Here is a 19961-nt window from a genome sequence, read left to right as displayed (position 1 = left end):
GCCTCCTGCTCCTACAGGCTGCCAGCATTCCTTGACTTTATGACCGTCATTCCGGTCTCCGCTTCCATTATCACATCGCCTCCTCTCCTTATAAGCAGGCAGTTCTTCCTCTTATAAAGTTTTATGTGGTCACATTTAAGGCCCAACCAAATAGCCTAGAATAATCACTCTGAGATCTATAGTTAAGACGCGTCTGCAAAATCTCCCTTGCAGTCAGAGAGCCTGTGTGGATAACCTAAAAATTCTCTATAAGGAAACAATTGTCAACTGAATAGATGGGTCTGGGGTGTGGCTTAGTGTTCGACTAGCATGCATGAGGATTTTGGGTCTGATCTCCAGAATCCTCACCCCCGAGAAAAAAGAACAGGTGAGCAATAACTGAGACATATCATCTGAATGAAAAAAGAGGTGGCGGGGAACACACAATGGGAATATGGGGAGAGCCTTTTAGCTAGAAGCTTTGGCATGAAGACACCATAGGCGGGCATGTGTCTGGTTGGTGTGGAGAGTGGGTGGCTGTGGCCAAGGGAAAGAGGAAAAACCCCATGAAGGGAAAGACCCTGTCAGTCCCACAACAGCTTTCTTGGCAGGTACAATCGCAGCATAGACCATAGGTAGGACACCAGGGTGTGCCAGATATGAAGCTAGGCACCTTTCATGGTTCCTCGTTCCTTCCCCTCAGCCACAATCTATGGGAAGTTACCGCCTCTCAAAAGTGAGATCCACTTTATGGATGGAAAAATGGAGAAACTCAGGCACAGAGACACCCAAACATGTTGCCTGAAGTTATGCAACTCCATAGAATGAGTCAGACCCAGGAGTTGAGCATGTCTGTGTACCTCTTAAAGCCAAGTGGACATAACTTTGGTACCACACTGTCCTACCCCTGCAAGACAGGGACCTCTCAAGTAGGCTGAATACAACATCCCTGCCCCACCCCAGCGAGAAATGCAAGGCCCTGGTTCAGAAAGATTCAGCTTTGCCCCTGCTCAGCAGCTTGTTCAGTGGTAGATTTTATACAGCGGGTGATGAAAAGCACCTTGAAAACATGGATCTTAGTACAAATGGGCTCTGGAAGATGGCTCCACATTGGGCATGTGAGTTGGATGACAGGAACGAGATTGCTTGGAGACGCTGTGACATCAGTCCCTCGGGGTTGTGGCTGAGGAGTCGGTTTTGAAATCACACCCATCATGCTTGTTCCCAGCTTGCACAGCTGACTGATTGCCAACTACTACAGCCTGGATGCAGAGAGCATGCGTCTTGGAAGATGTGGCTGTGCATGGTTCGTTTGAGAGTGCCCTTAAGATGACAGATGCTTTACTAAGATTTTCCTGACTGTCAGTGTAACATAAAAGTATGTCCAGGCTGTGAGTGTATCAGCACGTGTAAAAAGATTCAATGGTGCTGAGTGTCAAACGTAAGTCCTGGGATTCCTCTGCGCACCTGTCTACCCCCACGTGAATGCATGCATGCACACACTCATGCACATGGGCTTGCATGGCAGTATTTGTTAATTGATCGATGCTCCAGGCAACCACTTCCAATCAGTCAGAGTTAATGAACAACACAAAACCCACTTACCAGGCCCACATTAGATATTCTGAGTAAATTAAGCCTTTAGACAAATACCGATTAAAACCTAGAGCCATTAGGAGAGGTGTCGTGTAGGAAATACCACCTGACTGGGTGAATGGCAGGCCCAGGACAGTGCCCACATAGACTTGGTACCCTGTGTGCATCCCTGTTTTGAAAAGAGAAAAGGAGAGCCAGCACTGTTAAGAAAGGGGGTGGCCTGGAAGCCACTTCATAGGACTGGCAAGAATATAATCCCTAAAATGCTTTTACTAAATGCCCAAGCCTGCAGTTTCAGAAGGTTATTTAGATGGCAAATGAATTGCTGGGGAAGGGTGCCTTGAGGGAGGCCAGTTAGGCCTCCTTGTCAGTTGCTTGGTGGTGAAGGTCAGTATGATTGGCATCTGCTTGTGATCTAGCTGACTTGAGTTTGGCCCTAGACCATGCCTCTCTCTAACGAGAGCTGGGAAAGGATTTTTATTTATTTTTTTTTATTAAAACCTGAGTTTCATTTGATCTAAAAGTGAGGTTGGTGCACTGTCTCCCTCTCTAGTGAATGCTTTCCATCTTGACACAGAGTGAGGACTCCAGGCCATTTCTGGGGTATCAAGGGCCATCTCTCAGATGCTCTCCTCAATCTCTGGGGGAGCAGGGGGAGCACATGACTCCAGACTCGGGGTGAGAGTTTGACTGCATTCGGAATAACACAATAGCACAGCCTAGGGGCAGCCAGGTTCTGGGCAGGAGACAGAGTGAAGATTTGCAGAGAGAAGAAAGGGGGCCCAGATGGTGACAGAGCTGCTGGACCACAGCCCCACCCCATAAACATGAGGCCCCCTCCCCATGGCCCCAGGGCGCCTCAGCAGTGATTTGTTTCTTAACAAAGAAACATGCTGGATGGGGAGTGGCTGGGTGTACCTAAGTTAGGAGAAATGTCAACCTCATTGTCGCACCACAGGCCAACGAGCTGCTCCCCTTCACAGTTCCTTCAAGGGTATGGAGGTCGTTTCTGCCCAGCGATCTCCAAACAACCCTGGATGGACAGGCCCGTTTACTGTGGGGCTGAAAGCACTTTGGGTGACTGCCCACAAAAGAGAGAGCGCGTGGGGGAGCATTTCACACTTCATCTTCCCTAAGACATCTGTGGCCACACATGACCTTGGAAAACACTTCAGAAAGAATTGCATGAGAAAGTGACGAGGACACATTGACCTGGCCCACAAGGGAATACGCTGTGAGCGATGGTGGCTCTGATCCTCTGGCCAGAATGGACTCGTGCCCCAAACCCTGAAATACCCAGCATCTTCACCACACACGATCACAAGGCCGGTGTTCACTGGCACCGAATGCGTTAGATGCTATACTTTGAAGCTGTATGTGGGGCTAGAGAGATGGCTGAGAGGTTAAGAGCACTTGCTCCACAATCATGAGGACTAGAGTTCAGACCACAGCACGCACGTGACAAGCCAGGCACCCTCTCAAAGACCTGGAACCCAGCTCCGAGACTGGCAGAGGCCAGAGGCTCTCTGAGTCTTGCTGTCTTCCAGCCTAGACAAAACACAAGCCCCAGGTTTAGGGAGAGACCCTGCCTCAAAGAAATAGGTAGAGAGAGAAAGAGGATAGCTGGTGTCCTCTCTCAGCCTTTACACACACAATCATGCAGGCACATGCACACACAGGCGTACACACACAGATACACACATTAACTAACTGATTAGATAATAAATAATTAAATATTTTAAATGAATGTTAAGCCTTTTGGTCTTGGGAGAACACATCCTATTTTTGGTCTCTTTGGCATGCAAAGCAGGCTTTAAGAGTACATAAGAAAATCAATATTGTTTCTCCACAAAAGAAAATAATTGCAATATATTTAACAAAGAATTAATAAAGGGAACTCTTCCTTACAAAATCATTGAAGGAAACAATATACATATATATATATATACACAAACACATACGTGTATATATTTATAGTCAGCGCACAAAACACAAATTTAAATAGCAAATAAAATCTTTTAAAAACCCACTACACTAAAAAAATTAAAGAAATACATAAAACAATAAGGTACCCTTCGTTAATAAAAATTTAAAGGATTTATGAAAGCGGGTGCCAGTAAGCTTAGCAGGCATGTTTCTGTTATCCACCAGCACAGGGCTCAGCTGCTAGCGGCACTGGTACCTTCCAAGCCTACAGGTCTGCCGGCCGATCACTGCCCACGCCATCCCCAGCTGATCTGGGCTCTTGGCTGGACTGGAGCATGTGCTGGCTGTCAGCTGGTGGACTGGCTGGAGACCAGCTGGTTTCAGATGGCCTCACCTGAGCAGCCCTGCTCTGCTCCCTGTGGTCTCTCACCCACAGTCTGGTGCACACACGGCACTGTGGCGGGGATGCCAAGGGTGCAAGCAAGCATTGCCAAGCCTCTCCGCGGCTGAACTCAAACCTTGAATAGTAACCCGGCTTCCACCGCATGCTAACTGGCCATACTAACTCTTGAGGGCTGCCTATGTTCGAGAAGTAAAACAAAACGCTTCTCATTGGGAAAAAGACAAAGTGGGAGCAATTTTGACATCAACCCCAACAAGAATGGGGGGGAAGCATCATCCCCTACCCCACTGGTGGAATCATAGATCAATTGAACCATTCATGGGAAAGCTGGCCAGTGTCAAATAAAAGCCTTACAAAATCCCCATTCCCTTCAATAAGCTGGAGAATTTGCCCATAGAAACTGATTTGAAAAGTGTTAAAGAGGCCTGTATCCACACTGGGCAGTGGCACACGCCTTTAATCTCAACACTCAGGAGGAGAGGCGGGCGGATCTCAGTGAGTTCAAGGCCAGCCTGGTCTACAGAGGGAGTTCCAGGACAGTCAGAGCTACACAGAGAAACTCTACCTTGAAAAAAAAACAAACAAAGATGTCAGTGTCCTGATGTTTATCAAGGCAAAGCACTTGGGAAGTGCAGGGCGTCCTCCACACACCAGGAATATTAGCGAATACCCCATGAACACGTGACATGATGTGTATTCCACTACCAGCACGTGACATTCTCCACACCACCACAGGCCACGCCACCTGACGGTGCTGCTTAATACTTCTCCTCAGTGGCTGATTTTCATCTTATTGGTTGCTTCCATCGCTGAGAGAGGAGCGCTGAAACTCTTACTAGAATGTACACTTGTCCGTTCTTCTTTATAATTCTGTGAGTGTTCGTCCACGTATTTTAAAGCTTTGTATTCAGGTGAATATATATTTGACATTGTCACATCTTGATAAGCTGGCTCTTCCCCACGCTTTTATAATACTTCTCTATCTCTGATGCGCTCCTTGCTCTGAGTAGGCCTGTCATTGAGCAAAGTGTCTTGGATTCACTGTATCTGAAAATGTCTTTATGTCATTCTCAAGTGGTGTTTTTATTGAACAGAGACAGTTAATTCCTTTCATAGTTTATTAAAGATTTCACATCCGTTTGACTTTATTTCTGATAAAAAAATCTGTAGCAATCTGAGATATAATGTATTACTTACCCTCAGCACTTTCAGGAGGGTTTCTTTTACTGATGTGATTATATCATGTCTGGACTTGAATCTTCTTTTATTTATCCTGTTTGGGACGCATTAAACTTGAGTCCATAAGTGTATGCCTTTTGTCAAATTTGAATGGTTTGTTATTTTTTAGATACTGTATTGTCTGCGATTGAGATGTCTGTCAGTGACATGAACAATGGACTTTTAACTATGGTCCTATGGTCCCTGAAGTGCTGTTGGCTTTTTCAGTGTTCAGATTGGACCCTGTGTACTGCTCTCTAGCTCTTTCCTTTGTCCTGGAGAACGTTGTAACCTGTCTTCTATTTCAGTGTGAAAATCTTCACTTGGTTCTTGACATCTTCCATTTTTTTGCTGAGTGTTGTGTCTTTCCATTTATTTCAAAATGCCTTGCCCTTACTCTCCAGAGCATGGCTGTTGTGTCGTTTTAACGTCTTTGAGTTAAATGTGGGTTGTCATGGGACTGACATCGGTTAGTATCTTTTCTTTCTCAAATTGAGATCTTCCTGGGTGTTCTGCAGAGCAGCTTTAAGTGGTGGCCTTTGCAGGGCCTGCATGCATGCATGCATGCATCATGCTGTGGCCAGTTCAGAGTGAGGACATTGGTCTTCCCCAGAGTTCAGTTTTCAGACTATGGTACAGTACATGAGACCTGTGAAGGACAGCTCAGAGGTGGCCGCGGGAGCTTTAGGGAGTTACACCCTGAAGTCTGCCTTCACCGCCACTTCCATTTCCTCTAGCCAGAAAGCTAAAGCTTTGGTCTTTTCACTCTATCATATACTCTTAAGAACTGTGTCTAGGAACAATCAGGAGGAGAGATGGAGAGGGAGGGAGAGAGAGGGAAAGAGAGACAGAGGGAGAGGCTATGCATGCCATGTATGCCTGGCCATTAACCTCACAGCTGCTTGCATACCTGCCCATGGGCTGAATCAGGAAAATACAGGCTAAAGGGAAAACATGGCAGAGGATGTCCCAACTCCCTGTGACAATTAGGGGTCCCCATTCCCACTCTTTGAGTAGAAATTGAATTTTTTTTCTTGAGTGCTCTTTTACTTCCATTGTGGACTTCTGCCTTTGACCAAGTATAGGCAGAGGGGGAAAGAGAAGGCTAATCTCAATACCGATGTCTCATACCATGGCTTAGTTAGGGTTTCTAATGCTGCGAAGAGACACCTTGGCCCCAGCAACCCTTATAAAGGAAAGCATTTAATTGGGGTGGCTGGCTTACAGTTTAGGGGTTTATTCCATTATCATCATGGCGGGAATTAAGGCATATGTGCAGGCAGACATGGTGGAGAAGGCGGAGAAGCTGAGTTCTACATCTTTCAGGCAACAGGAAGTGGTCTGTCTCACTGGGTGTGGCTTGAGCATATATGAGACCTCAGAACTCAACCCCACAGTGACACACTTCCTCCAACAAGCCACACCAACTCTAACAAGGCCACACCTCCTAATAGTGCCACTCCCTTTGGAGGCCATTTTCTTTCAAACAGCACGCACCCTGGTCATTGCCAGCCCACCCCACCCCCATTCTCTTACATCACTGACTTCCCAGGGTCTGCAGGTGTTTCTTCCCATGGATTCTACTTAGGATGATGGCTGCATTGAAGGGGTAGAGAGTGCTTGCTTTCCTTGTTTGAGTTATTCTGTAAAACCCAGATTAGCTACCTAGTCAACAGAAAGATCTAAAATGAAGCGTGTTCAATTGTTTGAACATCTGTCATGGGTGGTGTGCCCTTCCTGGCAGCATTTGGCTGAAGATGTCACCTCCCCCTTTGCAGGTACTCAGCTGACGGTGGAAATCCACCCCCAAGACGCCATGCCCCAGCTACTCAAGAAGTTCTCTTTGGCGAAGCGTATGTATCCGTACAGTGCCGCTCGATAGAGGGTTGTCAGGGAGAGTGGGTGAGTCAGACTCCAGCCTGCACATCTTCTAAGAAAAATCAAAGAGGGGCTTGAGCCTACAGCCTGGTGGAAGATGGAAGCATGACTGTCCTATCCAGGCCCGTTGCTTTGTCTTCTTGTTGCTGTGACCACTTAACGAGAATCAACTAAAGGGAGAAAGGCTCGTTTTGGGCTCATGATTTGAGGATACACAGTCCATGGTGACAGAGAAGGTTTGGCAGCAGGAAGCTCCATGATGGCAAGGGTGTGCAGCTGGACTCCTCACTGCCTTGCATGGTGAAAGCAGACAGGAAGTAGAAATAGGCTGTAGAGACCCGAGACCTGCCCACCAGTTACCCACTTCCTCCAGAGAGGCATCTACATCCTTCCAAAACCGATATCTGGGGACCAGTGTGTTCAAACACATAAGTCTATGGGGGCATTTTACAGTCAAAGCCCAGCACCCGGAGCCTGCTGTTCTGTGTCTCTGTAATAAGGTCTAGGCGCTATGGCATGCAACCAATGGTGCCTCCCCTCCCCAGATTGTTGCCATCAGTGTTTCAAGATGCCATTGCGGCCTACACAGTGCTTCCTATGCCTCAGCTCTGTGACTCTCATGCATAAACTAGTATTCTTCACAAGAGTTTCAAGTCAGCAAAGTGAGACTCAGCCAGGATACGTGGCCAGCCAAGAAAGTTACCTAGCCAAGAGAGGAAAAACCAGGCACAAACCTGAAACCTCTGGCTTTACCTATCGTGTGTGGCAGTTGTCAATCTGTGTAGGCCGGCAAGAGCACAGTGACACTCCATCCCTGCCTCTTGAGCTGACGGGGGCCTCATGAGGAAAGCAAGCAGAGGAGGGAAGGCTGCAAGAGCAGCCAGGCTCAAGTCCCTCCCGTGGCCACTCAATGAACCCAAATGCTCTGAGACCATCCTTACTGTCCTCAACAGTCAGGATCTCAGGAAGGCAGCCTAGCATGGCTCCGGGGGCCACTGTATGGCTTCACGTACCCTTCTTTTGGATTACTTTTACTTCATAAGGAAAAAAATAAGTAACTCTCCCTTGCTGGATTATTCTGAGTTCCTAGTAAGTGCTAACTATTTTGAACCCTGTCCTTTCATCTGAAGATGGGGGGAGGTTTCCAAGAAAGAAGAAAAAAAAGAACCTATTTCTGGGAATGGCAAGCACTTCTCAGCTTTCAGCTCTTGTATTTACAGCCCTAAGTGGCCTCTAGGGGCACAAGCCACCTGCCTCAGTGAGGCCACCCCCAACTTCACATGCTGTCATTAGAGAGACCGCATCTTTCTGACCTGGCTTGGAACCAGTGGGCAAAAACTCCCTTGTTTCTTTCCCAGGGACTCTCCTGATGGCTGCCATCCCACCTTAACCTCCCAGAATTCACTGCATCAGGCCACTTCCTCCGAGGGATACATGACCTTCTGGGCCCCGAGGCCCCATTACCTTCTGTGCCTTTGTTATCATTCTTACCCATAGTCAGCTCTTGTCTTGGGGTGATCTGGAAGGAGCTAATTTGTACTCTTAGTGTCTGCAGCTATGTTCCAAGATGGCAAACATAGAGGAGGTGGGGATCACTGGACCACAGTGGTCTTGATGGGACCGTGTGGGCCTGATGAAGGATATAAAGCATTGAGATCCAAGACATTCTGGCTCATAGATCCTGTTCCTGCCATTCAGTTCCTGTATCCCATCTCTCCTCTGCCCCCATGGACCTCAGGGAAGGTCTGGCCACGGTGCAGTGGTGTGAAGGGATGGGAGTATGAGGGAAAGCGTGAAGAGGTTGAGCAGCCAGGACGGCCGCCTAGCGAATCATCAGTGCTTGCTTTTCTGTCTCTTCTGGAGTGTCTCTGACCTTTGGGATATTGCAGGTTTACAAGGTGACAAAAATGGAAACATGAGACCCCGGCAGCCTGGAGGGAAAGATGCCCATGGTAAGTCCCAGGCCTTCTCTGGGGCCTCTTGATAAAGCCGTGAGTTGGCCTCATGGTCCAGTCTCCAGCCAATTGGTACCAGCTTACTGAGACATCAAGAGTCTGAAAGGATCTGTGGATTTGGGAGAAAGAGTGTCATGATTGACTAGTAATGTCTGTCATGGACCCAAGTGTAGAAAGAAAAGCTATAATGTCAGATATGCCAGTGCTGAAAATCAGTCCCTTCCGGTGACAGAGCAGTCCTCTGCAGGAGACACTAACAGCAGAACTCAGAGTGATGATGATTTGGAGCTGCAAATGCAACTCAGATGGTAGAGTGCCCACCTAGCACGGGTGAATTCAGATGTCAGAACCAGATCAACCGGGCATGCTGACATACTCCTGTATGTTACTCAGAGGACCAGAAGTCTAAGGTCATCCTCTGCTAGGTAGAGAAAACAAGCCTGAACTAGAGTGCCTGTCTCAGAAAAGAAACAAAGAAGGAAGGAAGGAAGGAAGGAAGGAAGGAAGGAAGGAAGGAAGGAAGGAAGGAAGGAAGGAAGGAAAAGGAAAAAGAAGAAGAAAAATACATTAGCCTTAGATGGAGGACTTGGAATGTAGCTGTGGTAGAAAGCTTACCTCCAATGCTCAAGGTTCTGGGTTCAATCCCACTGTCACAAAAAAATGCACATAAGTAAATATAATGGAATGTCAAATATCCATGAGCAGCAGGTTAAGGCAGAGGAAAAAAAAACACTGAATGGGGTAGTATGAGGTGATATGTGGTCTGGATTGGAATCCTGCTTTTCCCTCTAGGCCTCAGTTTCCCCCACTTGGGGGGCCAGATACTGTCTATGGCACCATGTACACCTGCCTATTTTGCTTTAAAATGAGAATAAGTTAATTAATGCTACTGGTGTTTTGAACGTCGTCCTCCAAAATCCTGTTTTTCTATTTGAATCTTACATAATCTGCTCAGGAGGCAGATTTAATGAGGCATGAATCAACGTGGGTATTTTGAATATAAAACATCAAATATTGTAAAAAATGGAGCCAGGAAAGGAGGAGCTAATACAATAGAATTTTAAACCCCATTTTAGAAATGCTACCCCACACAGGAGCAAGGAAGAGCTAAACTGAGTGTGATGTGAAAGTCCACTTGGTACCCACTTGTCACTCTGATGTTGTTGCCGGGCAGTGATGGGAACTATCCTGATGAGAACTCTGAGAAGTGGGGCACTCGGCAGGAGTTGGCCAGTTGTCGCCCTTCTGATGGAGGTGACTGCAGTACCACAGTAGCTGGGCTCATGGTTATCTGTGTTCATTGAGATATTCCAGCTCCAACTCCATGGGTAATCATGAGCCCGATGATGTCAGCTCCTGAGTCCCACATCTGCCTCCCAGCACTGACGGGGGCTCTCCCACTGTGTCCAATGGGAAAGCCTAGGTAGCTGCTGGCCACAAACCAACATCAATGTCCAGTTTCTCTCTTCCTTGCTACCCCTGTGACCTGATTCAAAGTTTGATCCCCCCACAGGGAGCCTCCTATGGGACCCAGGTGGCCAGCCTTGCCTGGCTTTCTTATACCCAACATGTGTTGAGCTACCTTACACCAAGTTCATGGTCCTGGGACTCTTCCTGATTGACAATGCCAGGGTCCAACAACACTATTGAATACGTCTAACAGAATGTTTAAAAAACAAAAACAAGCTAAATATCAGAGAGGAGAGAGAGAGAGAGAGAGAGAGAGAGCGCATCAATAATTGTCTGGGCACAGTTGTATTAGCCTAGGTCTTTAGCACTGAATCTTCAGGATCTTCAAAGTAGTCTCAAGTTCCTGTGGATCTTCAAGACAGGGATTGTCACAGTTCCCAAACTACTTTGTCCAAAGGAACCCTGCTAAGGAGGAGCAGCTCTTGGAATGAGTGTTTCAGCGTAAGGAAAGTTAAACAGAAACAGCCACATACCCTCCGAGTGATCATAAGGCTTGGGCTCACAGCCTTCCTCCGTGAATCCCCTGATGACCTGGTTTTCCTGTGTTTCCAGCCTACCCCTGGGACAGGTCCAGCTTGAAATCTATGCCCCTGGATCTGCGGCACTTTGAGAAGCTTGATGCCTCTGCCTCACAGGTAGGAGAACTGGCCCCCTCATTAAGGGCCCCCAAAGGTGACTTAGAATTCCCTAAGTCAGGATGACAAACCCACCTCCAGGCCCCTCTTGAACATGTCCTGAATAAACCAGACAGATGGTTTAGGACTGACCTTTCACTGCACGCGTTCGTCACTTTCCTATGGCTGTGGTCACATAATGACAAGAGGCAAGTTAGCGGAGGAAGATTCGCTTGGGCTCGCGGTTCGAGGAGCTACAGTCCATTGTGGCAGGGAGGGGATTGGCAGTGCGAGCATGGGGGGCCTGGACACATTGCAACCCCAGGCAGGAAGAGAACAGACAGGAAATGGAGCTGACTGTAAAACCTCAAGGCCCCTCCAGCAAGGCTATGCCTCCTAAATGTCCCATAACCTTCTGAAATGATATCACCATCTGGAGACCAAGCATTTAGATACGTGAGCCTATAGAGGACACTTCACATTTCAACCACAACAGGATGAGTGAGGAACAGAAGGCCCAAGGATTGTGTTAAATACGTAGGTGGTGTCTTAGTTGCTTTTCCACTGCTACGATAATACACCATGACCAAATACACCTTAAGGTGACAATGGTTTGTTTCATCTTAAAACCTGTAGTCCATCATCCCAGAACATCGGAGCAGGAGCTCAAAGCAGGAAGCCTAGAAGCAGGAACTGATGCAGAGGGCTTACTGGCTTGCTCCCCCTGGCTCACTCAACTTGCGTTCTTATAGCACCCAGGGCCACCAGCACAGAGGTGGCATTGACCACAGAAAGTTGGGTCCTCCCACGTCAATCATCAGTTAAGAAAATGCACCATAAGCTTGCCCATAGGCTAATCTGGTGGGGACATTTTCTCAAGCGAGGTTTCTTCTTCCCAAATGACTCTAGCTTGTGTCAAGTTGATATAAAACTAGCCAAGCATAGATATGCTTTAGTAAATATTAACCACGACCACAGGCTGCTAAAGCTACCCAGATGCCCACATGACTGCCCCAGATGGAAAGAGAAAAGCTGAGGAGGCTCTAGGGCCTGAGATTCATCTGGCCAGAGCACATGCTCTGTCCAACTCCCCCACCTCTACGCTTATCCCCAGATAGCTTCTGTCCTCCTGGGCCCCACTCCAGCTTCCTGCCTGGAGGAAGAATGGAAGGCTATAGGAGGCAGTGTTAGACTCCCATATCCCGGGGTGCCAATGCAGGCTGCTCTTTCTGCTCACAGGTAACAGTCAAGAGTGGCCTGGATGAACTGGTGAGTGACTTGCTCCAGGAAGCCCACAGCGATCTGGAAAAGGTCCGAGCCATCTGGATCTGGATCTGCCACCACATAGGTATACCACCAGGGGGCAGCACTGGGAGCCCTGGATGCCCATTTCCCTCAGACTCCTGCTTTTGTTGCCTCCTCAGTGTGAGGAGGAGTGAGTTAGGTCAGGGATAAGGGTTCCCTAGTGCCCAAAGTAACCAAAGAAGGTAAAAAAAAAAACATCCTCCAGACCTGGGCCTTCACCCCGAAGCTGCCTGGATTCCTAGTAAGCCTGCTCTACAGAGATGAGAACCTGGGACAGGCCATCTCCAAGAAGAGTGGCCACAGGCTGAGGAGAGCACAGTGGTTTGAGCACAGTAACAACACCAGAAGGTCTTAAAACAACCCCAGAAAGGGAGGGTGCTCACTCCTGCCTCCTGCTGTTCCATCCTTGTCCTTGGCCGCTGGCTTCCACCTGCTCCCAACGTTTTCAGAGCCATCTCAGGAACCTAGGCCTGAGCAGCTGCCTACAGCTCCCCATAGGACAAACTTGGGAATCTCACCAGGTTCTGACAAGCCACAGAGGGGACTATCGGGCTGACGCCTGCAAATGGGGACATGGTGACCCACCAAGTAGTGGAGTGGACCCTTAGTCCCTTGACATAAAGAACAGGCAGTGTTCCACCCTACCTCCCTGAAGCTCTTTTGTCCTCCAGGTATAGCTTAGAAAATGCACTCACCTCCCCAAGATCTGAACCTGAGGGAGGCTGCCTCCTCCCCTATACCATGCATCCCTGACTAGCCTGGAATTCTCTAGACCAGGCTAGCCTTGAACTCACAGAGTTCTGCCCACCTCTGCCTTCTGAGTGTCGGGATTAAAGGTATTCAGCACGAGGGCCAGCTGGCCCTTTCTGCTTCAGCCTCTACCTCCCTTTTGGAGTTCTGTTTCTATTCCTGCCAGTTTCCTCCTGAGACAGCTGGAGATGGAGGCCATGCTGCTTGCAGACTCTGTGGCTTCCCCTTCCTCTCTGAGCCGGCCTCGGTCTTCTGAGAGCCCTGCGTGCTCACATCCCCCTCCTCTGTCCTCCAGAGTACGATGTTGAGGCCGCCCAAGAGAAGGACCGCCAAGCCTTCAAACCCACTGACATCCTGAGGACCCAGAAGACCAACTGTGATGGCTATGCTGGCCTCTTTGAAAGAATGTGCAGGTATGAAAGGCAGCCTGCGATAGGCTGGAGTCCCGGGGCTGACTGTGTCCTTCTCTTTCTCCTAAAGCCCTCTGTGCCTCTGCCCCCATGCCAGGCCCCGAGCTTGAGTTTGCAAACTCTTCTTGGGAATCCAAGTGAGTCCTGAAAAGGTCAATTTCTCCCTTTTTAACACCAGCGTAATTGACTTTGGACCATCTGCCGGGCTTCGCCATGCATTAACATAATGGCAGATGAATGCGCAAAGATAATTTGGTTATAAAAGGCCCCTTTTCTGCCTTCTCCCTTCTCTCTGCAGCTGAAGGTTAAAAGAATGGCAGGCCTGGAAGCCAGAGGACAGTGGCTACCGATGCCAAGGGGCCTGTGAAAGGCTGTCCTTTGGGGAAGGGGAGGGGGCGGGACTTCTAGACGAGTCTACAGAAGTCTACCTGGAGAGACCCATTGGTAGGAAAGCCTGGAATCCAGGTGGTGGTTCTCAGCGGTGTCTTTGGGCGCCGTTCTAGGAGCTATGGGCTGAGCATCTGAAAGAACAGGCCACGTGACTTTCCAGTAACGCTAGACAGCCTCAAGGCTGGAGGAGCCATACTGATCCCTATAGCTCCCTATGCTCCCTTTCTGAAGTCTCCTGGGTTCTCCTCGGGAACAAGCAGGAAGTCCTGGGGGTCACCAGAAAGTCCCCTCCCCAGAAAGTGAGCGAGTGCCTGTGTCTACAAACTCGTCTGTGTTCTATTAGGCTCCTGTCTCAGAGCTTCTTATTTTGGGCGATACTGAAGAATCCAACCCACAGCCTTCCCCAGGGAAAGCAAATAATCCACCAGCAAGCTACATCTTTCCCGTGATGCTTGAGGCAGAGTCTAGCTATGTAGCTCAGGCTGGCTTTGAACTCGCCCTGTGGCCCAGACTGGCCTAAGTGCTGGGATTATAGGCATACAACAACTGTTCTGATAACAACTCTAATATGTTTATATCTCTATCTCAGGGTAGGAGTGCACATACATGCCATAGCATCCATGTGTAGGTCAGAGGTCAACTTCCAGGAGTGAGTTCTCTCTTTGTAACATGGGGTATTGAACTCAGGTCATCGGGCTTGGTGGTAAGCGCTTTTACCCACCGAGCCATCTTGTCAGCCCATTAATAACTTTTTTTGAATTAGAGAAAAATCGCTCACTGTACATAATCTGCAAAACTGTACAAAACAAGGAAAAGAAAACTAAGTGGCCCCGAATTCCCCACACGGCAATGGCAACAGAGACATCCTTGTCCTTCCTGGTTCTCCGCCGAGTTATTCTCTGTCCTCCTTTCTTCCTCTGTCTTCCTCCCTCCCTTTCTGCCTTTCTCTGGGCATCGAATGGTCCACACAGTAGGCCTTCAGTAGGCACTTACAGAGCGAAGAGAAGTGGCAGGATTTGCCCGGCAGACTTGTGTGTTTTCTTTTAAATGACAGAACACCACCAATACGTTTTCAGTGCCTGCCTGGCATGTTTCAGAATATGGTTGTTTTCATAGGAATTTGTAGATTTGAAATAAGTTGGGGTTTTGTGCTCAATTTATTCATTTTTTTTCACAATTTCATACATATATGATGCACTTTGATCAGATCTCCCGTGGTCCTCTCTTATGCTCTTCTCCCCCCTCAAACTGAACCCCTTCTTCCCAATAGGACCCCCCTCCTGCTTTCATATCTTTGGGGGCCACTGTGTTTAATTAGGATTGTCTGCATGAGTGGGGGTTATTAGTTAAACAAGGGCAGTTTACCATTGAGAAAAATGACTCTCCCTTCCCCAATAATCATTAACTACCAGTAGTTCCCAGAAAAGGGTGGAGCCTCATGAGCCCCGCCCCCACCCTTGATGGTGTGTTGTGGGTTCCTTCCAGCACAGGATCCCTGCCCATAGCCACTGAGCATCCTGCCGCTGAGTGTCCTGATGAGCACTTCTGTATTTCACCTAAGCCTCCTGGCTCCCTGTGCCACTGGTACGGCGGTGGTGGCCTGAAAGGCCTGGGCTCCAATCCCTAACTAACCACTTCCGGGTTTCCAGTCCTCATCCTCATCTGTGTATCACGGACTGCTGCTTTCAAGGCAACAGGAGGGCTGTTGGGAAGAGGGAAAGTGCCATTTGGAGATGCTCCCCCCCCCCCCGGCTGACTTTGGAAATACTTTTTTTTTTAACTTTTCCCGTCTTTCATAAATATAGGAACACTTTTGCAAACTTTCCTACAGAATCCGCCAGCCCACCCACATAGATTCAGAAAACTGACACTTGTCTTGATTGAAACTGTCAGCTCTCTGACCTGGTTCAGATGCTTAACAATGGCCACATCCTGCCCTGCAGCTGATCATTAAAATACACCCCAACATTTTACATCAGTTTATAGACTCAACCGAGCAGTGACCATGCCCAAAATCCCTTGCACTGTGGGGACGCTGAATAATAGCTCCCAGTTCTGTGAGTTCCCTTCAGTGTTGCTTTAAAGATCAGTAATCCATTCATGCATGGCTTCCCTAAGTCCCTTCACCCCTGAAATAACCGCCAGACGTTTGGCAAATTTATTAGCGGATTCCTTAATAACTGCAGACACGCAACCCACACCGGCTGATTTAGGCTGCTGGACTGTCAGGGTGGCCTCTTAGAGACGGTTGTACTCAGAGGCCAGCGCGCTTTCCTGCCCAATCCTCTGCCTCCTTGCAAGGCCTCATTAAAGACTGACTTAATAAAGTGCTTTGGTAAGGACTTGGATATTTCCAGGCGTTATCCATTTCCCCCTCGTCTTTCCTGAGTTTCCAGTGTGACGTGTTTTGTTAGTCCCGTTCCTCGCCTGTGCAAATGTTGGTCCAGTTTCCTTCTGACTTTTTATCATTGGACATTAAGTCTCTCTTTAGCCTCCATTGCCCACAACCTTAATTGATTCTGCCTAATCTCCTTGCAGGGACCAAGGTTAATTCCCCAGGCTCCTGCCACCGAGTCAGCCTGCAGTAAATTCTCTCCCCGCAATCACAGCCCGAGCACCACCAGCTGGCAGATTTTCCAGAGATTTGAGATAACCAGGAGTTTATTACCGGTCTGAGGCTTTGACACTGAGCAGACTGGTTGTCACCAATCATATGTCAGCAGCATTTCCATCCATCCATCTTCTAGTATCGCAGAGAGCAAGGACAGCGGCGTGCCTGCTTAGACGGCTGCTGCTGGCCAAAATGACCGCCGTGGTCGTCCAAACCTCTCGGAAATGCGGATTCCCCAGGAGCTCAGTAGTCTTTTTTTATTCTTTTTCATCAGTGTTGGAGCCTGGCCCCAGAGTCTTGGGCATGCTAACTAGCTGAGAACGCTATCCCTGAACTGTATCTCCAGTTTTTATTTGGAGACTGCATCTCTCTGAGTTACCCAGGCTGGCCCTCAACTCACTCTGTCACTCAGGCAGGTTTCCTGCCTCAGTCTCCCGAATAGCTAGGCTAAAAGCCTGCATGCCCAGGCCTGGCTTGAATGATTTAATTATTGCCAGCTCTGACTTTGTCACATAAGACCTCTGAAAAGGACATCAAGAACTCCCCTTCCTTGTAGATACAATGACGGAGGATGAGAACTTGAATTCTGTTACTATAGCAAATCATCTTTTAATTTTGTCATGTATCACTGAAAGCCTTACAAATTAAAATGGAATCCTGGTCCGCAAAAGTCCTGGTGCGATCCAAAAGCTCTCAGGCTGGCTTCAGGATTGCTATGCTCCAGTTTTACTTTGGCCTTTTGCTTGCTGTATGTCCCCAAGTCAGGGACCCTCTTTCTCTGAACCGCGGCTAGACAGGAAACCTCTGTGATCATGAAATGGACAGATGTGTAGCAAGGATAGAGACATGCCTAAGTTTGTAAGAAATCAGGGATGCACGTTGTGAGACACGCCATTGCTTCTGCAGTATAGAAAGTACACTCTCTCAACAGAACAAGGGAAGAAAAGCAAGTTTCATTCACTGTGGTCAGAAGCTGCTGTGTGCAGATTGTCTCTGCCTGCCCAGCCCTTCCCCCACACTGCCAGTAGGGTCTGGCCACTCACAGGCTATAGCTGCATCACACAGTGCCTGTGGCAGGGCCTGGACCATGTCTGTATCAAACGACCATCATGATATTAACCCATCACCTCTTCAGTCAGTACTCAGGGACACACCCGAGCAAGCTGGCATGCTCAAATCTTTAGTAAGTGACAAGGAAATGCCTTCGTGGAAGCTAAGGCAGTTAGAGAAGCCAGGCAGAGTCACCAGGTAATGTTGCCTTCCGTTTGCCTGCATCTCTGCTGCGTGTGTATGCAGCAGGCCCCAGTGGATGACCAACTGGGCTTCTGAAATCTCCCTGCATTGATTGGCTCCCTGGGCCCTGGCCCTGATTGGGGCTGAGCTACAGTTTTTCTCCTGATGTTCTGGGTGTCTCAGGAGGCTTGCTCATGGGTCTTGCATGCAAGTTGGTTTTGCCGACACACTGGTACTGGTACTGTTGGAACTATCTAAAGGAAAAGGTTCTACAGCCTGAGGTGGGTTGTTGAGCCACACTTGGTGCTGGCTAGTCAAGCTATTCAAGGGTGGAAACATTTCTCAGCCTCCATGCTTCTTCACCAGTTCTACCAGCTCCTATTCCAGAGTTCTCAGCACTTTTCTTTCAGTCTGGGTTTCTCAGTGACAGTTCCCTGAACCCCTTGCTTTACAAACATGACCACTTCCAAGGCAGCCACTGAGCCTCATCTTGGAACAATCTCTTATTGGGTCTGTGGTGTGGTGTGTTGTGCTGTGCCCCAGTACCCACTCCTGTGCTTGGCACACCATTTATACAGTCGGTGGTCTTTCAATGACATGAACGGGTCACGGATCATGCTTTGGCCAGTGACCAGAGAGGCTGGACGCAAAGCTACTAGTTCTCCAATCGTTGTTTTACGCATATGAGTTATTTTACTTCCTATAAAGGTTATGGATTATTGACAACACTCTACATTGTGACTTCTGTCCAATTCATCTTGCACATGGCTGCCAGATAATAAAATATCCCCATGCCATACTCCAGCAATGCATAAACTTACAGCTGAGTTCATTTTTCATCTTAGTTCTGCCACAGGCATTCCCCATGGCCCTTCCTCCCTCTCCTCTGCCTGTCAGAGGAGAATCGCCCCCTGGAGATCACTTCATGCCAACCATCCCTTTTGCCCGTAATGAGCCTAGCAAGGTCACTGCAGGTGACTGTTCCAGGTAGGAATAGAGTCCTGATTTCCTGGCTACACCCTCTGGCCGCCCATGCCAGCTTGGAGCAATGCAGGTCTGTGTCACTGCTGTCCTTTCTTCCTCCTGGGCTAGGCAAGGCCTTTCTTGCTACTCCACTCTCGCTTCTTCAGATCTTCCTTCCCCTTCTTCTTCTGGTGGAAGAACACCCCCCAGCACACTGTTTAAAACAGGCTTCTCCCAGGAGGAGGTCCAGACTGCTTACATGGGTGCCCAGTTTGCTCCAGCACCCAGAGATGGCGTGGACGCTAAATGGTCCTCCTTCCTTCCTTCCTTCCTCCCTCCCTCCCTCCCTCCCTCCCTCCCTCCCTCCCTCCCTCCCTTCCTTCCTTCCTTCCTTCCTTCCTTCCTTGATCCCGGCACTCTGAGCAGAGAGAGCCAGCACCGCCCAACCAAGCCCAGCAGTTCCGCTCACCACTTGCCCTCACTATGAAAGGAGCCATTTCAAACACAATAGGCTTCCCTTTGCCCTCCGCAGCAGACTGAAATTCATATACACAACGTTCTGAGCATCTGTGGGAAATAATTCACTGAAGGATATAACTTAAGTTGTGTGTATAGATTTTCCCAATTCTAAAAGTAACATAATCATTATTTTAAAATGTTGGTAAGCTCCCCTCCCCTGCTTTTCATACAGTATTGGAGATTGAATCTTGGGCCTCATGCATGCAAGGCATTCATTCTCTTCCTAAGCTACAGCACCCCCCGCTACCCCAAGGGGAAAAATTAAGATGCCGAGGAATTTAAAGAAATAAAACCAGCCATAATTCGGTTACAAAGAGATCAAGGATCTCTCCCACGCCCTGTCCTCACTCTCCCCACATACACACATTTCACCCAGAGAGTCTGTCTGCGGAGGCTTCCCGCCCCGGGAACCTTCTGCTCTAGGACTCATTTTGGACCATCACCAGCAGAAAATCCTGCCATCCGGGTCTAGCTGCTCTTGGTGTCTGTCAACAGGTTGTCCCCAAGTGCCCCTGAAGTATTTTCTACAGGGCCCAGCTGCTAGAATCTCACAAGATCACCCGGGAAGTGGGGGCCTGAACCCTCTCTGACACTGTGGGCAAAAGGACAGGCTTCACCAAATGTCATCCCCTATGAGGAGTCTCAGTGTGAGTGGTCTCGGCGTGGCTCTGCCGGTAGAGGAAGGCTAAGGCTGGTGTGGTAGCATGCGTGTTTATCCGCATGGGAAGCAGTGTGAGCCAT

General features: G+C 48.6%; 1 protein-coding gene across 1 annotated transcript in view; it reads left to right on the top strand.

Moving 5' to 3' along the window:
- The window catches only part of Ky (kyphoscoliosis peptidase), a 39181-nt gene that overhangs the window by 9649 nt on the left and 9571 nt on the right, over positions 1 to 19961 (top strand). Inside the window, exons 4-8 of the mRNA XM_075964863.1 lie at positions 6901 to 6975; positions 8890 to 8952; positions 10978 to 11060; positions 12279 to 12387; positions 13390 to 13507. Of these exons, the coding sequence (XP_075820978.1) occupies positions 6901 to 6975; positions 8890 to 8952; positions 10978 to 11060; positions 12279 to 12387; positions 13390 to 13507 (448 nt within the window). The remainder of the gene's footprint in view (positions 1 to 6900; positions 6976 to 8889; positions 8953 to 10977; positions 11061 to 12278; positions 12388 to 13389; positions 13508 to 19961) is intronic.

This window comes from Microtus pennsylvanicus, chromosome 3, assembly GCF_037038515.1.
Source record: "Microtus pennsylvanicus isolate mMicPen1 chromosome 3, mMicPen1.hap1, whole genome shotgun sequence".
NCBI lineage: Eukaryota > Metazoa > Chordata > Mammalia > Rodentia > Cricetidae > Microtus > Microtus pennsylvanicus.
This window is presented reverse-complemented; position numbering and strand designations above follow the sequence as displayed.